We start from the raw sequence: 18923 nt of genomic DNA, 5'->3' as shown, positions 1-18923 counted from the left end.
ACAAACTGTTGCTGGAAACTATATTGCGGTGTTCGTCTTTCTTAATATGATGTACAAATTTATTTATTTATCCAGGAAGGCATTTCCTTTCACTAGAGCATCTGTTTGCATTCAGTTTGTCTAAAGTGTTTCTTCAAGTGCTGTCCTCTACAGAAACTGCGTGCAGTCTGTCCAAAATGTAGTTGCTTGCATCAATATTTGTGTTGGGTAATTTACATTTAGTTTTCTTTGGTTAAAATTCCCAAAGAACCTACCTCTGTCATAATGATAAGATAGGAGAGTTTAAACAATAACTTGAAAATATATGTTGTCAGAAACTGTTTGCTGGTGTTTGATTTGCAACAGAAACACAGATCTCTTGATGTTTGTGAGGACCTGTACCAATCCGATCTTCCTTTCATGTGACTGCCTCAGGTTTCATGTGGAGATCTTTGAGTGAAACATTGTATTGCTTTATTATTCATATTAGTTTGTTGTAAATTATGAAAATGACATAAGTTATCAAAAGAAAGACAAATGTGGGTGACATAAATGATAGGAATAAACCAAACTCTTTGTGGTTTTTTTACTTTTACAATGTTAGCTCATAAGCAATCTATATACAAGATTTGAATGACTTGCACAATCCCGCATAGTGGTTTTTTAGTGATTTTACTTACAAAGTAACCCATCGTAGAGCACACAACACACCAATCTAGTCCATGCAAGCGATACAGTTTACTAGGGTTGTAACATTTTGAAAATTTACTATATAGGTTGGGAAGGTAACACAGGATGGTTATATCTGATATGCAATCAACTCAATATGTAATTTCTGGAGTAAGACAATAATATGCCAATATGTTATTACTATTCAACTAGGCAGCAAGGAAATAGACCTAGAAGGTATCTGTATCAGAAAGGGACATAAGACTCCCTGCCCACCCCTTACACCCCTACCCCTCCCCCACTCCCTGATACATTTAAGTATAAAGAGTACATTGTATACTGACTCCCTCCTGTTAAGATATACCATGCTCCTCATGAATGAAAATCCTTGCCTTATCAACTGCAGGTTCTGGTAGAGTCCATATAGACATAATGACTAGCTATGGCATTATTTTTCTGCATTTTAAATTTCTGGTATAAACTCGAGCAGTAAATACTTGTGGTTAGATCGTGCATGTTCACTACTGGCAAATACTGGAAGATTCATTATTTCTCCTCTCGATTTAGCTCGACGTGGGCTGACAGACAGGTGACAGGTCCACCATACTTTTAAAGGTGTTCTTTCCTACAGTTTTCCAAGGCTGTACCGTTCTTGGTGCAAGGGTCTCCAGGCAGCCATAATTCACCCGCAAATTTTTCAAACATCAATCTTTTGTCTTCCACTGACTATTCCTGCTGTCTTTTATGCACACCTTACTTGTACTGGCTATAGACACCTGCACCACAATCCTGCATTTTCTCCTTGGCATACTGAATGGTGGTGACTCTTAGCAGCTAGTACTATACCTCCAAAATATCCCTGCCCCTAACAGCTAGGCTTCCACAAACCATTGAGTAGATACCCGGTTGCAGCTTCTCTGCATGTGCTATCACTATTCTGAAGTTACCGTCTGGGGTCAAATCTAGGTCGGCCTTCAGTTTCCTCACGGAGACTTTGAAGGGATACTTCCCTCTGTGTCTGCAGAGAGAAGAACGACAACTCCTGATTCTGATAACGGACATAACAAACAGTCTTTCATTTCAGGTTGGTTGGATGGCCAACTTAACCTGTGTCTTATATGAAAGTTTCTCAAAATTCTTTTTGCTTCAAACCCCAAAAGTTGTGACTGTTAAGATTAAATGAAGAGATTTCTTGAATGTTGAGTACACTTACGTCTCATCTTCCACGTATTTGATAAGCAGCAGAGCCTTTCTGTCTAAGAGTCTTGCAAAGTGTAGGAGGAAAGCTTCCCGTACCCCACCTTCAGGGTTCAGCATGTACATCTGAAAGGAAGATATGAAAAATCTTTTAAGGTTATATATTAACTGTCGGTACATCGATCACAGATAATGAAACTAGTCTTCTGTTTGTCTAATATAACTCCATAAACATTGACGTGAAGACTGAACAGAAAACTCATTTCATTATCACCCAATCCCTCGGCTTGGATGATGACACTGTACAATTGATGGGAGAGGTTTCACAGAAGGTTTACTCCATCTCTCTACTGAGAGGAGAAAAGTCATTGCTGATCTTTAAAGCTAGTTTGAGCTGCTTCTCTTAACTTTTTCACAATAGTTAAATTCTCACAACACATTCAATTTGAATGTTACTTTGTCATTGTCATTACAAAATGTGAAAACAATTTTTGAATTTAAAACCCTTTATTGTTGAATTTGTCACGTAAGTAAGGCTATTGAACCCCAATGTTACATTACAAGATGAAAATTTATCTTCAGAGGAGTCAAAGTCAACCAACATCTTCAAAGATGTAAAACAGATGGTTGTGCAAATCATAACCCCTCCCACCCCTTACCCAAATAATAATAATTAATATGATGCAAATTTAACTCCATGGAACTGTCACCAAATTCTCTTCAGTGATTTGGTGCAAGTGAACTTTCATGTTACCTTCGAGAGGACTTTTCAAATGTCAGCTTTGAAACTAAACTAAAAATTCAAAGTAACTGACCTCTTTCTGAAAGTTTTCTACAAGGGTGTCCGTTTCGATTTCCTTTGAAAATCTTAGTCTGTGAAAAAAAGAGCAATATGAAATAATGTCACAAGAAAATGATATGACTGTCACTCTCTTTTTAGGCTCAGTTTGAGTAAAGGAGCATAGAGTATAAGGCATATTTGACCAAGCAAAGGCAAAACAGATAATATACCAAGTATACTTTGACAACTCTCATCAAAACTACAAAATGATGTGATTGTAATATGTTGTTATGGGATGTTTAGTAGTGCTAAACATAAATATATAAAAAAAACTTGTATGATGTGGTATTGATACAGTGGATGGAAAGAGTGACATGCTAATGACTAAAAATAAATATGTATTAGGAGATCAAACATTCATAAGAGAACTTAAATACCCCAAGTACCAGATAAGTCAATTAGTATGGTAACACTGCTGCCTGGTATACACATATTATATTCTCCTTGATAATGATAGCATAAGGCAAACAATCATGTTGCACAGTGTTTATAATTATTCTTGAACTGCACAAACCACTTGGCCATGCTTTTTATTGAATGTCAAAGGTTTATGTAAATGACTCATTGTGTGCTAACATTAATGCAGCACCCATACCAAGTTTACAAGACTCTGGGATTGCTAATAGTGTTAACAGTTAACTTAACACTGGTTGAGACATTCACCCATAACAAGTTTACAAGACTCTGGGAATGCTAATAGTGTTTACACTGGTTTAAACATCACCCATACCAAGTTAACAAGACTCTGGGAAAGCTTGTAGTGTTTACACTGGTTGAAACATTGATCCATAACAAGTGTACAAGACTCTTGGAATGCCAATCGTGTTTACACTGGCTGAAACATTCACCCATACCAAGTTAACAAGACTCTGGGAATGCTTGTAGTGTTTACACTGGTTGAAACATCGTTCCATAACAAGTTTACAAGATTCTTGGAATGCTAATAGTGTTAACACTGGTTTAAACATTCACCCATACCAAGTTTACAAGACTCTGGGAATGCTTGTAGTGTTTACACTGGTTGAAACATTGATCCATAACAAGTTTACAAGATTCTTGGAATGCTAATAACGTTTACACTGGTTTAAACATTCACCCATACCAAGTTTACAAGACTCTTGGAATGCTAATAGTGTTTACACTGGTTGAAACATTGATCCATAACAAGTTTACAAGATTCTTGGAATGCTAATAGTGTTAACACTGGTTTAAACATTCACCGATACCAAGTTAACAAGGCTCTTGGAATGCTAATAGTGTTTACACTGGTTTAAACATTCACCCATACCAAGTTAACAAGACTCTTGGAATGCTAATAGTGTTTACACTGGTTTAAACATTCACCCATACCAAGTTTACAAGACTCTGGGAATGCTTGTAGTGTTTACACTGGTTGAAACATTGATCAATAACAAGTTACAAGACACAAGATTGGCTACTTACACTGGTATAGGTTCCTTGGACTCAAGCCAAGTGTGTTGCAATTTATAATACTCTGTATGTGATTGGCTACTTACACTGGTATAGGTTCCTTGGACTCAAGCCAAGTGTGTTGCAATTAATAATACTCTGTATGTGATTGGCTACTTACACTGGTATAGGTTCCTTGGACTCAAGCCAAGTGTGTTGCAATTCTTTTGTGATAACTTCATGTCTCCTGTACAAACAAAAATAAGGACAAAAGACACTGTCACAGGAAATCCACTCAAGATTTATCAACAGTTTTTAACAGAGATAATCATAATTTTCTGGGTAAAGTACTAATATAATCAGAGCAAATGAAAGGACTGAGGTCAAAGATAATTTTAAAAATTCAAGCAAAATAAACAGAAATTATGCCATTTTGATATTTTACATTTGGTGGAAAGCAAATTAATATGTTATAATAAGTATTTATCACCAGTGCTAATTGCATACCTAAATTTTTACAGGAAGACATGTGTAATGCATTTAAATAAAAATGTGTAATATTTAACATGAATATTCATTTTATGTTAATCATACATGTGCCTGTTTTGAGAGTAAATTAGTGGGTGCATAGAGCTTATCTTCATCTCTTAACCTTTATACATTGCAGGTCACCTTGACAGATGTATTATTACAGCTTGTTCATAAAAATGAAATTTACATGCAAACATCTCATTTCATCCATTTATGGTTGTTGTTCCTCTTATAACATACAATGTTGTGATTGGTTTCCACCCTATGGTACTGTATTATTTGTTTTTAACTTCCACTTGTTAACAGTTTTGTATCCTCAGTTCTCATTCGTTATCCAAGAGCAAATGGTAAACTGGGACAGAGAAACAAGGTCTTAATTAATCTGAGCAACTAAAAATAACCTGTCTGTATTCTGTGCGTGTTTTTGTCCCTTCTGTTACTGTTACTTGTCATTTAGCCTTTGAAGAAGATCCTGCTAGGATCGAAACATCAGGCCAACTTACATTCACACATTCTCCTACACAGGCTCTCTAGTGGATAAGCAGTTTGCTAACAGTTTTATTTTTTACAGTTTGCTAACAGTTTTATTTAAATAAAACAGATTTTGAATAGAGAAAGTAGCATGTCTTTACTCACATGTACTCGTGCTCGTTGTAATGGTACATCTGTTTGACTTCCAACGTTGTGAGGTCTACGAGAGATGTAGGATATCTACTGGCCATTATGCTAAGAAGACTATCTTCTACTTCAAAAGATGTCTGAGGATATTAGAAGAGAGATTGCAAATCTTGAGAGGGTGAACTCATCATTTGCTAGACCACAAGTGTTCTCATATTTAATAATTTTTGTCCCTCTAATTTCCAGGTTTTCTGTTCAGCATTACTTTTTGCTTTACTTAAATAACAAAAACCAAAAGAACTAAGAAAGACATTATGGTATTTTGTCAGAAGAGGGAAATTTCCCATCAGATGTCCATTGTAGCAGAATCAAGAAGCCAAGAGAAAGACAAACAAGTACCTTAAGAAAGCCTTGAAGTTGTACGTCAGCTTCATACTTGAAAGGGAACTGACTCGAGTCTTTTGTCAAACGTAACGAGTACTGTCTCTCTGAAGGACTCAGAAACAGTGCCAGGGTATACAAAACCTGAAGAGAACAATTGAGATGGTTGGTGTGAGATAAGGAACTTGCATGTAGTCTATACCATTCTGAATTTCATCTGTTTCTTTTGTTCTCCAATGGATCATTATCAATATTACAAAGCAATTCTCTCTTCAACAATGTATCTTTGATCTGGGAGTGTAGAGAAAGGTGAACTAAGATGGAGTTGAAGACTGCATTAACTGCTACAAGTAATAACATTTGAACAAACAATGAGAGATTTTCAATTTGATGTGGGTGGAGGTTGCACCCTACTAAATGTTACTACAGTAACTCTTGCTTCACCTGTCTCTTACCATGTTGATTTCGGCAACACTGTTGCCAATGACGACAGAGCAGCCACAACTCTGAAGATGTCCAGCGATAGCCCTGACAGGAATAACAAAGAGAAATTTAAAAAAATGTTGTTATGTCTCTCAAAATGAAACTTGGAATCTACTGATGGAACAATTCACCACCTCTTTCTTCCCTCTCCTCCCCTCCCCTACCCTCCCCTCTAGAAGTTCACCTGAACAAAACCTCAAGTAGCTATAGCCTTGTAATCATACAATACTAGATATTTAAGGAAATAGAACTCTCCAAACTTTATATTCAACTTACTTTCTCATAAATTGCACATCCAGATGCTTGTCTTGACCACTGGCAAACACAGTATCATTAAGCTGTCAAAAGAAAACCAGAGAAAACATAAAACAAAGAAAGTCAATACTTAAAAACGACAACAGAACACGGATCTAAATAACAATTAACAATATGAAGGCTTAAAGCTTACAAAGATTGATTAGCAGGGATGTCATGTAATCCCAGAATCACTGGAACAGAACACTTCATTGTTTGTTCAGATAAACTTAAAGACAGTACATGCTATTTAGCCCTGATCGTTATTGAAGACAATCTGCTAGTTACATGAGTTTAAGTGAGTTTATTTAATCTGAAATGTTAGACATTTTCCAACATTTCCTTTGTTCTCTTTTCACCTTTTTCTGAATTGCAATTCCACCATTCCTTGTGTGAGTGTAACCGCATAACTTAACAGATCTATGGCAGTAACAGAAATGATTACACACCATTAGAGGTTATGATAGGATAGGAGTATAGGATACTAATATAGTACTACTTCACATGCAATGCAATCATGTAGTTTCTTAAAACATGACAAGCTTGATGAGAAAATCTCATTTGTTGGGTTCAATCATTTGAGTAATGAAATACTATACTGTAAGTAGAATGATAATTTAAAGGAGAAGGTTGGACAAGGTTTACAAGGGAAACTAATGCACATACACCCTCGAGTTGACATTCAAGCTATTTACTGGCTAAATGCCAATGGATCTTGCTGTTTTCAAGTAGCAAGAATGGCATAAAGTTGCATTTATTCTACCAGTAGACATTAAGACTATAACACACATGATGAAAATAAAAGCTGAGTATGATTAAGGGAAACTAGAATAAAATTGTTTGAAGTCGTTTGAGCACACTCCAGAGAGAGAGTGATATTAAGTACTGTAGGCTAACCAACCAAGAATGGCTTTAGAGCTGGCAACGAGGTATCCAATCAAGTTCACAACAATTCCTAGACTGCATAAATCAAGGGCAACAAATATTAGGATTTAGTATAAATTTAAGTTAATAATAAAATGTCATTACTGTACCTCTATCTTCTTCGGTAGTCCAAAATTTGAGAGCCGTGTGATCGATCGAAGAAAATCTGGAACTTTTGCACTAAAAGCTTGAATTGCTGGACTGTTCTCCTTTGAAATAGAAAGAAGCTCTTTGAAATTGTCGTGAAGCAGTCTCGTGCAATTATTCTCAAAAGATAACATTACCTTAAATACATCAAATTCATTATCCCCTTGACTTCTGGAGTAAAAAATGTCAACCAAAACTTGTCTACAGCAAAGTATACGCTACAAAAGCTATGTCAGTTTTAACTGTGGTGAGTCTTGGTGTTAACTGGTTTGTGGATGTTGACTACACTGCAGTTTAGGAAAACTTAGACTATGATTCACAGTAATTCCAGCAGCTCTTTCCTTCTTTCTTTCTGGATATTATCACCATTCACATGCAAATTTAATCCTCATTCTTTGTAACCATGCCATCAATATCATAGGAATTACTAACATACTCACTTCATTTTTGTATTTTTCCTGAAGAACTCGAAGCCTCCTCACCATCGAGGTCAGTCTCATTTCGCAAAAGCTATGAACTGACAAATACCAATCTTTCAGTTGAAACGGTATCACCAAGGAGAGGGCAAAGGTCACTTTCTGTGACCTCTGATATCCGCTGAATAGAAAGATGTGAACTATGGCATCCTGGTCCTCCAGGAAAAGGAGTTTGCTGTTGATTGCGCTGGCTGGGTTATCACTCGAGGTCAATGTATGTGTCGATAGATACTTCAGCTGCTCTTGGGTAAACTCTGGCTTTCCTGCGATCTGCCAAACACAGTGTGCATGTGGACCAATGATGTTATTCCAATAACACAACAGCAGTCCCTGGGCGGGGCATTCCCCATATGCAGGTAGGATTGACACATCCACTGAGTTAACCTCTTCTTGGTCCATGGTAACATACTCAGAGAATGTCATTCCCAACCCTGCATTGCACCCATTACTCTCGGGATGATTCTTTGTCACATCCATGGAAGCAAGAAATTTGATCTAATCAGAAATATCGATGATACAGAGCAAAGCAAAGTATACCGTACCTCTGGGCTTTAGATATTTACGTTAATTGTTGGTTCGACTAAGCACAAAAGTATTACTTGTACAGAAGAAGTAATTGACAGTAAAATCTGCTCAGTTATATATTTTGCATGTTTAGAGTCAAATAAGCTTTGCAAGTCACTTTTCAAGGAATAACATTACATCAGGAAGTGAATTTGCATATCGCTGTGTCTGGAAATGACCAAATCTTCTCTGTTACTGTTTTACAAGTCTACCATAGAGTTGTAACAAACCAATTTCCTGTTGAAACTCACTCACGGTTCTGTAGCCAATGATCAGTATTATTGTTCGGGTTCACGAAGATGAAATTGGCAAGAATTCCAAAATTACCAGAAATAATGCTCAAACCTGTAGAAACATGTCATTCTAATCACAGACGACCGGTTTATTGTTTGTATTTTTTGGCTTAACCAGTGACAGTGAAAACTAAGAGCTTGTGCAAGTCAAGTAAAATGTAGGTTGGAGGATGGAGGTTCTAGCAAAGATGCCGGATCCCTGCTGATATGCATCCAGAAGATGATCTGATGAGCGCACTCTATAGTAAGGTTGACCACCAGGAGAGTCAGAAGAGAGAGGATCGCACCTATGGTGAGTCTGGGTGACGTGGTGTTCACAAAGGTGATGAGAAACAAGATGAGAATGGATACTAGGCAAGAAGACAGCACGTAGTTAAAGAAGATGTACTTTAGTCCGACTCTGTCGATCACTAGCTCCGTCAATTCCAAATATAGAGGCAACATTGTCAAGTTTCTTGATCAACCTGGGAGAAGTTTGCATGATCAGTTAACTGGCACATCACTGATTTTACATGAACGTCGACCATCGATGTGCCTCACTTTCCTTTTCGATTAGGTTTATTACAACCAAAACATGCTATGAGGATTACACAGTGAAATTTCAATACTTAATGCTTCGAGGAGGCTTTTAAAGCATCACGGTGAAAACAATTCTACACGACAAGTACAGTATTTCTTTGTTTCGTTTTTGACTTCCTTAGCTCATTTCAAAGTATGTTTTGAAGCTATGTGTCAGGTGGTAGGCAAACTTGATAGAGAGTGTGACGATAAATAGAGACATCAGTGACGACATAGCAATGGTAGCAATTCTCGGTGACGACACATTAATGAGAGTCATTATGAACATGACGGTGCTGGTTAAAATGTAAGTCGTAATCATGTGGTTGAAACAGATGTACTTGAGACCAGTCTGGTCTATAATGGTTCCAATCCATTTAACATAAGCTGGCATCGTGGCATCATTACAGATTTCTTCACAGGATTTTTTCCTCTACAACAAATTTAATTCATGAAATGGCAATGTATACAGACTGCATACAACCAGGATGTATAAGTAACATATCCCTAGAAAAGGAAAAAACCAAAAGAAACAATTTAAGCATGTAGAACTTTCTATTGGTGTCACTTTGGACATCACAATATCATGTAACAATTGCAGAGGATCTTAAAGGGTGTGAAGACTCGCGCAAAAAGAAACGTCTAATGCCGGTAATCTGACCTAGTTTCAAATGAGGTGTAACAGAAGTGTTAGACACCACAATCGATCCCAGAAAATACGTTCACAGCTTGCTACCTTCGGTAATTAGACACTAGTGTACATACAGTCAGTACATACAGCTGCGGTCAATACCCACAGCACAGTGTACAAACGATACAATGATGGACATATCAGGTCCAGCTAAAGATAACAAGGTATCACATTTAATTACTGTCTGCATTTTGTAGCAGAAAACTTCACTTGCAAGAAACAGAAAGTTAACTTTTTCAGAGCGCGGCACCCGGTTCCGGGCGAGTCTTCAATGCCTTAATTTAATTATGTAGCAAATCTAGCGACTGCAGTACTCAAACTTCCTACATGAAATTCATCTCTACTGCAGAATGTCATTTATTAGCTGGATTTTTTAACTTTTTTGATAAACACAAGACTGTTTACAAACTGGTCCAAATTTTGGTCAGTATCCAAACATTTTTAGCACCTTCAGTTCACTACAACTTTGAGTATACATGTCACATTTCCTGGAGGGAACTTGTGCCGTATAGTGATTGTACTACCTGAGGTATCATCAAGATTGCTGTGGCTGTAACAACACACATTTCACTACCATTATGTATTATTTTTTGTCAAAAATGCACTTGAAAAATTATCATGTACCGTTTATTCATGGTTCATAACTTTGGTGTGTTTGGGTCTGTACAGTTAAAGAAGTTGATTAAGCCAAGAGCTGCACTAGGACTTCATCTTAGTCCCACTAATAACACAGGCTTAGGCTAGAACTTAGATAAATTTTGAACCATTATTTACTGTTTATTGTCAAACATTACAGATTGGCTAGGCTTAGCAGTTCGTTTTAGTCACAAAGTTAAACTGTCGCAAGGAAAATGCAGCTCAAAGAAATACAGTAGCTATAGCCTAGCCTGGTAAGGTGAACCAGGCTGAACGACTGTAAAAATCGTCTGTTTCATTAATGAATTTTAGCCTAGGACTTAGGCCTCTGTTGCATTATTTACGTACTAGCAAGCCCATTACACATTCGTTAGGCTGTTGAATAAGCAATTCTAGTAGCAGTACCAACGAAATAGCCTCAATTACGTGTAGGCTATACAATAGTATACCTATGCTATAGTATAGTATAGGCAAATTCCTACTGAACATATCTCAGTTGAGTCTCACTCTAGTCTTAGCCTGATGTATTGCATTGTAACATACAGTGAGGCCTGCCCCAAGAACTTACACTAGGTTATCTGTTTTAACTTACCAGATCTTATTATAGAAGACAATCTAATCAACAACGCGCGGGAATGATGTGAAAAACTACTGGCATTTCTGAAAAGTATTAACAAAATGATTTTTCTGATCCGAGAAACTCTTTAGTAGAAGTTCTACGGTCTAGTCAAGGCTCAAATTACACCATAGAGTTACAGTATATTGGAAAGCAGAGTTCCACCTGGCAATATCTCGTACGATCAGGTGCCTGGGCCCCATAGCAAGATATTTTTGCTAACATTTTTTGCTAACGAAACTACAATGCCAATTTGTATTGTTTTCGTTTTGTTGTTTTTGCAGGATTTTTTATGTTAAATATCTCTATCGGTTTCATATATGAAAAGGGTTATATTTAGCCTAACTATGCAACTTCGATCTCATAATAAATGGATGGAATGTCAGGTCTCCTCCACTGACATGGGGGAGGGGCCGGGGGGGGGGGGGGTGCTGTCTTTTTTTCTATAATAATTTGATGCTGTAGCTGGAAATACTACAAGCGTCAAATAGTTATGTCTTTGCAAGTCACATTAGCCAACATTGAAGTTGTAATACAGGCAATCAAATTAAAAGATTATCAAACTAGTTTCCATTATATTAGAATCGTAGGAACCCGACAATGGTACTTGTTGTATCGGCAGATTTCAATGAAAAGGTCCATTTTTTATTTGCAATGTGAAAATGAATAATTTTGAATGCATCGAGAATGGTGATTCTCTAACAGTTAAATGGGAGTCATCCATGCAGTCAATCAGCACATGGGAACGCCTTTCCTCATCCCCTCCTGCATCCCATTTCCCTCTTCTATCCAATATGTCCACCCCTTTTGCCCGTCTCGAGTCTTCTTTTACCATCTCCTTATAAGGACTATAGATAGACCCCCCCCCCCCCAATCGGCTGATCCCATACTTTTCCCCACCCCCTTTCTTTATCTCCTTTCAAGTCCCATTTTCATCTCCACGCCCCTTCTCCCAACTTCTTCTCACATCTCCTTAGCTCACCCCTTTTTCATACCTTCCTTTTCATACTGCTCACCCCCACCCACTTTCTACATTTATTTCCACATTCATCCCCTCTTCAGTGATTCATGCACGCATGTTTTCTGCAGTCTGCTTCAGACTGTAGTGTTTGTATGCTCTATATCATTTACATATCTCTGTGGGCAGTATTTCTCACTATACCTACTTTTGAGTATAAATTTGCTGTTTTGCTAGCTCTGCCAGCCAGGTTCATTCCGGTTTACGAAAACCAGCTGCTGTATTTTGATATCACATGCAGGATCAGGTGATACGATGAGCCGTATTCCGGTTAGGATTGAATTGTCCTTATTGGGGGTGTGCTTAAATAGCTTGCATATTACATTCCATTGCATTGCATCTTAAACTCAAAAAGCTACAAAATTAATTAATTAATTGTAATTTTTTAATTTTTTAAAATTATATTTAAATCTTTGAAACTTAATGTTGGGTAAAATTTGTCAATATGGTTTCTAATCAGCCTACTACAAAATGATCCGATCAGAAGTTAATACATAACCTCGTCCCATCCATGTGTTGTATGGCCAAATATATTTTTCTGTACTAAAATTATCACCAGAGGACATCAAACCAGCACTTTTAAATTCACAACTGTGATTCTGCACTCCTGATCTGTCTCTGAAACGTTGTCCATATGATTGTTTTGAAAGGATATGAGGATTGATTGGCGACATTTATTTGAAACTGCTGCCATAGCACTGCGCTATTACTAGTAATAGCCAGTATAGGGCTAGGCCTATATAGTATGTCTTTTCGTAAGCTTAGGTTAGGCGATATCGACTTATGTATTGCACTGACTGTACGTAGGCCCTCAAAGAACAATACTGTTGGTCTAACGTGAACTATACTTCAGAGAAGCTGTTCTACATTTCGTCGCTTCCTTTTCATCGAAGAACATGGAGGTGAATACACAAGATATAGCTAAAATTGGTGCCCTTCTGAATGACAAACATAAGCCTCTCCCAGAGAGATTCAGGGCACTTTTTACACTACGTAATTTGGGAGGAGATGTTGCAATCCAGTCCATTTCAAGATGTTTTCAGGATCCCTCAGCTCTGTTGAAGCATGAAGTAGCTTATTGCCTAGGACAAATGCAAGATGAAAGAGCAATTCCTATCCTTGTAGCCGTGTTAGAAGATGAGAATCAAGAAACTATTGTAAGACACGAAGCAGGTAAATAAAGAACACCTTCACACTGTTACAGTAGTTAAAAGTTAAGTAATGATATTTGCCTTATGGATATATATATAACAAGAGAATGTAATATTCATGTTAAAAGTTATATGAGGGCCTTTTTACAGATGTCTTGAGCGTGAACCAACGTTCTAACTGTATTATTATGAACACTCATTAAAAACCCTTCCATATGAACCACCAGTCAAGGACAAGTTAAGAACATTATGGAAAGTGGTAAAAGTGGTTAGTTATTGTTACTTTTACCATATGGCTTACATGGCAAAATGAGTTTTCTTCAAATATGACATATGAACATATTTGAAGTTACAAAGAATATCTTGACAGGTTGATCCTTGCAACTTATTTCATTTTCTTTATAATTTATTTATTTATTTATTTATTTATTTATTTCTCTTGTTTTTTTGTCATTGAAGGTGAAGCACTGGGTGCAATTGGATCTCAGACCGTGCTTCCTGTTCTTGAAACCTACTTGAAGAGTGAGATCCCGGAGGTAACCATCCATTGATCGTAAACAAACTAATTGTCTTGTCATACAACACAAAATCCTACTGTGGATCACATATTGGGTATCTCAGTACTGTATTCCTCTATATGAGGTTCCAAATTTTATATGCTATTTTATTCTTGAGTTTTAAACGTTTGCAGAAAACCCTGTCTAACCGCTGAGTCTGGCAGTTAGTTTGCTGACATTAGCTTAATGACATATCCTGGTTTCTAGTTTATTAAAGCAGCATTTTGCGTTGGGTCGCTTTTTTCCAGCTTTTTAACATGTGCATCGATTTTTTTACATGTATCAATCATAAAACAGCAAACTAAGATACCATCCAAGTTTCATCCTGCCAAGAGCGTTAATTAGCGAGTAATTAACGATTTATATCGATAACGAGTAAAAGTGTCCTCGACAAAGTTTTCATATCTCCAAATCCACTAGTTTGAATTCCACCAATCAGTGAATAGTATGTTTATTCATGAGCATTTTGCGTTTGGTCGCCGTTTTCTACTTTTTTGACATGTCCATCGAGTTTTTTACATACATCAAATCACAAAACAGCAAATTAAGATATTAGCCAAGTTTTTCCCTGCCAAAAACGTTAATTAGCGAGTATTCCACATACAAAATTAAATCGCATTCAGTTCCCAAACCCACTAGTTTGAATTCAACCAATCAGAGATGCAGGTTTAGTTATGAGCCGTTGCTAAAAATAGATTCAAGACTTTGCGTTGGTACAACTCCCTGGTACAACTGCCATATAGACTGTACACAAATCAAGCGTGGTGTTATATTACGTATCTGTCAATGACGTTCGTAGTGTTTAAATATTCATATTATGGGCGAGGTTTATTGGGTTCCCAACGGAAAATATCTTGGAGAACAACACAGTTGAAAGTTGCAATTTTTTCGACTTTTATGCCACCATTTGAAGTAAAATATAAATAGATAAGCTAGTTATGTATGTCGTTATGGCATAGTGGAGTCAGTGAGGTTGAGAAATACCATAGTCCAGGACGCAAAATGCTGCTTTAAAATCCAGTATAAAACCATAAAAAGTACATATTTATATATAGGGTGTGTTGATCTATACAATGACATTTGTACAAAACTTCTGAGTTATAACTATTTTAAGTCTTGAGACTAGTTTATTATTTTAAGTCAAAGTAAACAAATGTTTTAAACAAGAGTTGTAAACTCTAGAAAACAGAGAAAATATTTCCAGTCACCCCTGGAATTTTGAACCTGTGCCTCCCACTATATGTGGACATCTTAACAACCACGTCTATGTTTAAAATGTTTAATTAACGTTGTTGCACTAATGTCGAGATACTTCTATTGTTTTCCAGAGGACAGGAACTGATGTAGTACTTTTATCTTGAAGGTGAGGTTTGATACCGATGCCCCCCTTTTTTTTTTGACAGATTTCCGAAACCTGCCAGTTAGCAATAGAGAGGATAAAGTGGCTGAACAGTGCAGAATACGAAAGCGGACCTATGTCTGATAACCCATTTAGTTCTGTGGATCCTGCCCCACCTAGTTCTCATGAAAGCATAGCTGAAGCAGAGCAAAAACTCTTGGATGAGAATGTGACCCTGTTTGAGAGATACAGGGCGATGTTTGCTTTACGGAATGCCAACACAGATTCTAGTGCTTTGGCATTAACAAAAGGTTTGAGCCCTTTTCATTTAATTTTGGATGATGCAAACGTGTGGAGATATTTGTATATAATGTGATAGGGTAATTCTGCCATGCCAGCAAATACAGTACTTTCAGTTTTTTTCAGTTTCTGAGTGTGGTTGAATGAGCAGTGTAAGGGTACTGTACATGGCGTTAAAGTTGAAGGTTTACAGTCTTTTTCACGACTAGCCCCCCCCCCCACACACACACACACTCCTCTACAACACTTAATACTCAGTCATTGGTAACTTGTAACTCCCACACAACAAACATGTGCACAATGCAAGCAATCCCTCCTACAGTACACATCATCTTCGTGTCCCCTGGGGGATTTCCATAGGGTGCAGCAACAACTATTACAGCTTACCTAGCAAGTCCCAATTTATACACATGGATGAAAAGGCCATGGAGATAAAAAGCCTTGCGCAAGGACACAAGGTAATATAATCTGGCCAGGACTTGAACTCGCTAACCTTAGATCGCAAGTCCACTGCGTTAACCATTTGACCACAACGCTCTCACACATTCACACCTTTCCTTTGTGCTTTCTTCTAGAGCTTTTGCTTCATTTTTGTCTTCTGTTTTCACTCCAATCAAATTGTTAATTACCCATTCATAACCAGTATAGAATATTGAACATGATATGTATGGACTGTAAAATACCATGTGGAGGAAATGCAATAGACAGGAATTTTATTCCTGACATCATTCCTATTCTGACAGCAAAGTTGATTTCAATTTCTTTTCAAAGAGCATGCATAAATTTAACCCCCCCCACCCCCCCCCAAAAAAAAAGAAGAAGGAAAGCAGCACATGGTGTGATAATGTAAGTTATGACTTCTTACCAATACATAATAGTAATGGTTTGAATCCAGACAGATAGGTTTCCTGTTCTCGAAGTCAAACAGATAAAAAAGAAGACATAACCTTCTTGGGCCATCTTGTCACGTTGATGTTTCTTTATGGTTTGTATTTCCGGCAGGTTTGTCGTGCAGCAGTGCCCTGTTCCGTCACGAGATTGCGTACGTCTTGGGTCAGATGCAAAACAGGGTTACGGTGCCTGCCTTGATCAAACAGTTAGCAAACAAGGATGAAGAAGGGATGGTTCGGCACGAGTGCGCAGAAGCCCTGGGTTCGATAGCGGAGAAGAACTGTCTGGAAGCCCTCAAGGACTTCTTGAGAGATTCCGAAAGAGTCGTCCGGGAGAGCTGTGAGGTCGCCCTCGACATGTTTGAGTACGAAAATAGTAGTGAGTTCCAGTATGCAGATGGACTGAACAAAGTTACTGACACCATATGAACAAAGTTACTGGCACCATATGATGTTATTCACATACAGTAGTGAGTTCCAGTATGTAGATGGACTCAACAAAGTTACTGACACCATATGATGTTATTCACAAACAGTAGTGAGTTCCAGTCTGCAGATGGACTGAACATAGTTACTGACACCATATGATGTTATTCACAAACAGTAGTGAGTTCCAGTCTGCAGATGGACTGTACAAAGTTACTGACACCATATGATGTTATTCACAAACAGTAGTGAGTTCCAGTATGCAGATGGACTCAACAAAGTTACTGGCACCATATGATGTTATTCACAAACAGTAGTGAGTTCCAGTCTGCAGATGGACTGAACATAGTTACTGACACCATATGATGTTATTCACAAACAGTAGTGAGTTCCAGTCTGCAGATGGACTGTACAAAGTTACTGACACCATATGATGTTATTCACAAACAGTAGTGAGTTCCAGTCTGCAGATAAACTGTACAAAGTTACTGACACCATATGATGTTATTCACAAACAGAAGTGAGTTCCAGTCTGCCGATGGACTGTACAAAGTTACTGACACCATATGATGTTATTCACAAACAGTAGTGAGTTCCAGTCTGCAGATGGACTGAACATAGTTACTGACACCATATGATGTTATTCACAAACAGTAGTGAGTTCCAGTCTGCAGATGGACTGAACATAGTTACTGACACCATATGATGTTATTCACAAACAGTAGTGAGTTCCAGTCTGCAGATAAACTGAACAAAGTTACTGACACCATATGATGTTATTCACAAACAGTAGTGAGTTCCAGTCTGCAGATGGACTGTACAAAGTTACTGACACCATATGATGTTATTCACAAACAGTAGTGAGTTCCAGTCTGCAGATAAACTGAACAAAGTTACCGACACCATATGAGTAGATTCTACTATTAACCATAGTTTAGTATGGAGGAGTTGTCTGGTAAGGTTTGTTACCCCCAACAGCCTGGTTGACATTGGGCTTGTTGAATAAACTGCATTTTTAGCACCATTTTATTGGTTTATAGTCAGAATGGAACCATTGCTTAAATATCATCAGAAAAATGGAAAATATAAACAGAAGAAATAACATTGACAATTTTCAACATGCTTTCAGCTGAGATATTAAAGCCTTGCTATGCTACAAAACTCCACAGATCATGCAACAACTAACAAAGCTATTTGTTGATGAAATTGTTGTCTTGATTTTATTTATTTATTTTTCTGTTAGGGTCTTATCTGCTGACTTAGTTTATTTTCCTCTTTGTTTAAGTATTTTTGGTTGACCGGCATGCGTAAAATAATAATGTAATCTCGTAATAAGAGTTTATTCAAAGAAATTTACCACACTGCTCACTATACAATCGATAACAAGTTGTCAAGTGATGAGCATGTTTCTTTTACAGTCTCAAACACTGCACTCATAGAAAAGGACTGTACAGTAGTTTGGTATTGTGTATTAACAGAGGGAAACAAGCATAATGATTGATGTTTTTGTTAGTTTTGCTCCATACACTTAGTTGCAAAATGGAGAACCATTATCTTCTTTAATAATAATCATCATTATAATCAAACAGTCGAAGGTTCGTTGACTTTGTTTCTTTTCTAGCTTTTAAGATGTTCCTTTCTAAGTTACCATTCCACCTTTATGAAGTAACTTCATCATCTGCTAAACCAATTGTTTATCCTTCATCAAGTAATGAATTGGTCTGTTCCATAATTCACTGGTGATGAGATCATCAAAATAAGATACATGTGTCTTTATCTCCTACTTGACTCAATATTGCGGTAAAACCGTCCTTGTAGTCATCACACTTCAGTGCCACGGGCATCACACTTACGTGATGTTAGAATCACATTGGTGTGCTGTATGCATCACACTGCTGTGTTGCTGGAATCACACATAAATAATGTAAGCATTA

At 37.3% G+C, this 18923-nt stretch overlaps 2 protein-coding genes across 2 annotated transcripts; one reads left to right on the top strand and one right to left on the bottom strand.

Annotated features, from left to right (window-relative positions):
* Positions 1-438: 438 nt before the first annotated feature.
* LOC139975722 (guanine nucleotide exchange factor C9orf72-like) lies at positions 439-11467 on the bottom strand. The gene is made up of 11 exons (XM_071983836.1): positions 11285-11467; positions 7915-9872; positions 7438-7536; positions 6386-6447; positions 6082-6154; positions 5645-5770; positions 5264-5385; positions 4278-4343; positions 2661-2718; positions 1862-1971; positions 439-1666 (listed from the first exon to the last, which is right to left on the bottom strand). The coding sequence occupies exons 2-11, from the start codon at positions 8425-8427 to the stop codon at positions 1489-1491; spliced, it is 1407 nt and encodes a 468-aa protein (XP_071839937.1). The 5' UTR covers positions 8428-9872; positions 11285-11467; the 3' UTR covers positions 439-1488.
* Positions 11468-12805: 1338 nt separating this feature from the next.
* LOC139975799 (deoxyhypusine hydroxylase-like) lies at positions 12806-18575 on the top strand. The gene is made up of 6 exons (XM_071983998.1): positions 12806-13499; positions 13937-14013; positions 15438-15684; positions 16676-17004; positions 17753-17764; positions 17901-18575. Exons 1-4 carry the CDS (start codon positions 13223-13225, stop codon positions 16990-16992), a joined length of 918 nt encoding a protein of 305 aa, XP_071840099.1. The 5' UTR covers positions 12806-13222; the 3' UTR covers positions 16993-17004; positions 17753-17764; positions 17901-18575.
* The last annotated feature ends 348 nt before the right edge of the window (positions 18576-18923 follow it).

The sequence above is a fragment of the Apostichopus japonicus genome, chromosome 2 (genome assembly GCF_037975245.1).
Source record: "Apostichopus japonicus isolate 1M-3 chromosome 2, ASM3797524v1, whole genome shotgun sequence".
NCBI classification, from domain to species: domain Eukaryota; kingdom Metazoa; phylum Echinodermata; class Holothuroidea; order Aspidochirotida; family Stichopodidae; genus Apostichopus; species Apostichopus japonicus.
This window is presented reverse-complemented; position numbering and strand designations above follow the sequence as displayed.

What these genes read in the sequence shown, in the direction of transcription:
- LOC139975722 (XM_071983836.1), bottom strand. Translation starts at nt 8,427, where the DNA reads ATGGATGTGACAAAGAATCATCCCGAGAGTAATGGGTGCAATGCAGGG. An exon ending in AACTTCAAGGCTTTCTTAAG is followed by an intron (nt 5,386 to 5,644) that starts GTACTTGTTTGT and finishes TAATATCCTCAG; the next exon opens with ACATCTTTTGAAGTAGAAGA. An exon ending in TACAACGAGCACGAGTACAT is followed by an intron (nt 4,344 to 5,263) that starts GTGAGTAAAGAC and finishes TTGTTTGTACAG; the next exon opens with GAGACATGAAGTTATCACAA.
- LOC139975799 (XM_071983998.1), top strand. Translation starts at nt 13,223, where the DNA reads ATGGAGGTGAATACACAAGATATAGCTAAAATTGGTGCCCTTCTGAAT. An exon ending in TATTGTAAGACACGAAGCAG is followed by an intron (nt 13,500 to 13,936) that starts GTAAATAAAGAA and finishes TTGTCATTGAAG; the next exon opens with GTGAAGCACTGGGTGCAATT. An exon ending in TGCTTTGGCATTAACAAAAG is followed by an intron (nt 15,685 to 16,675) that starts GTTTGAGCCCTT and finishes TATTTCCGGCAG; the next exon opens with GTTTGTCGTGCAGCAGTGCC.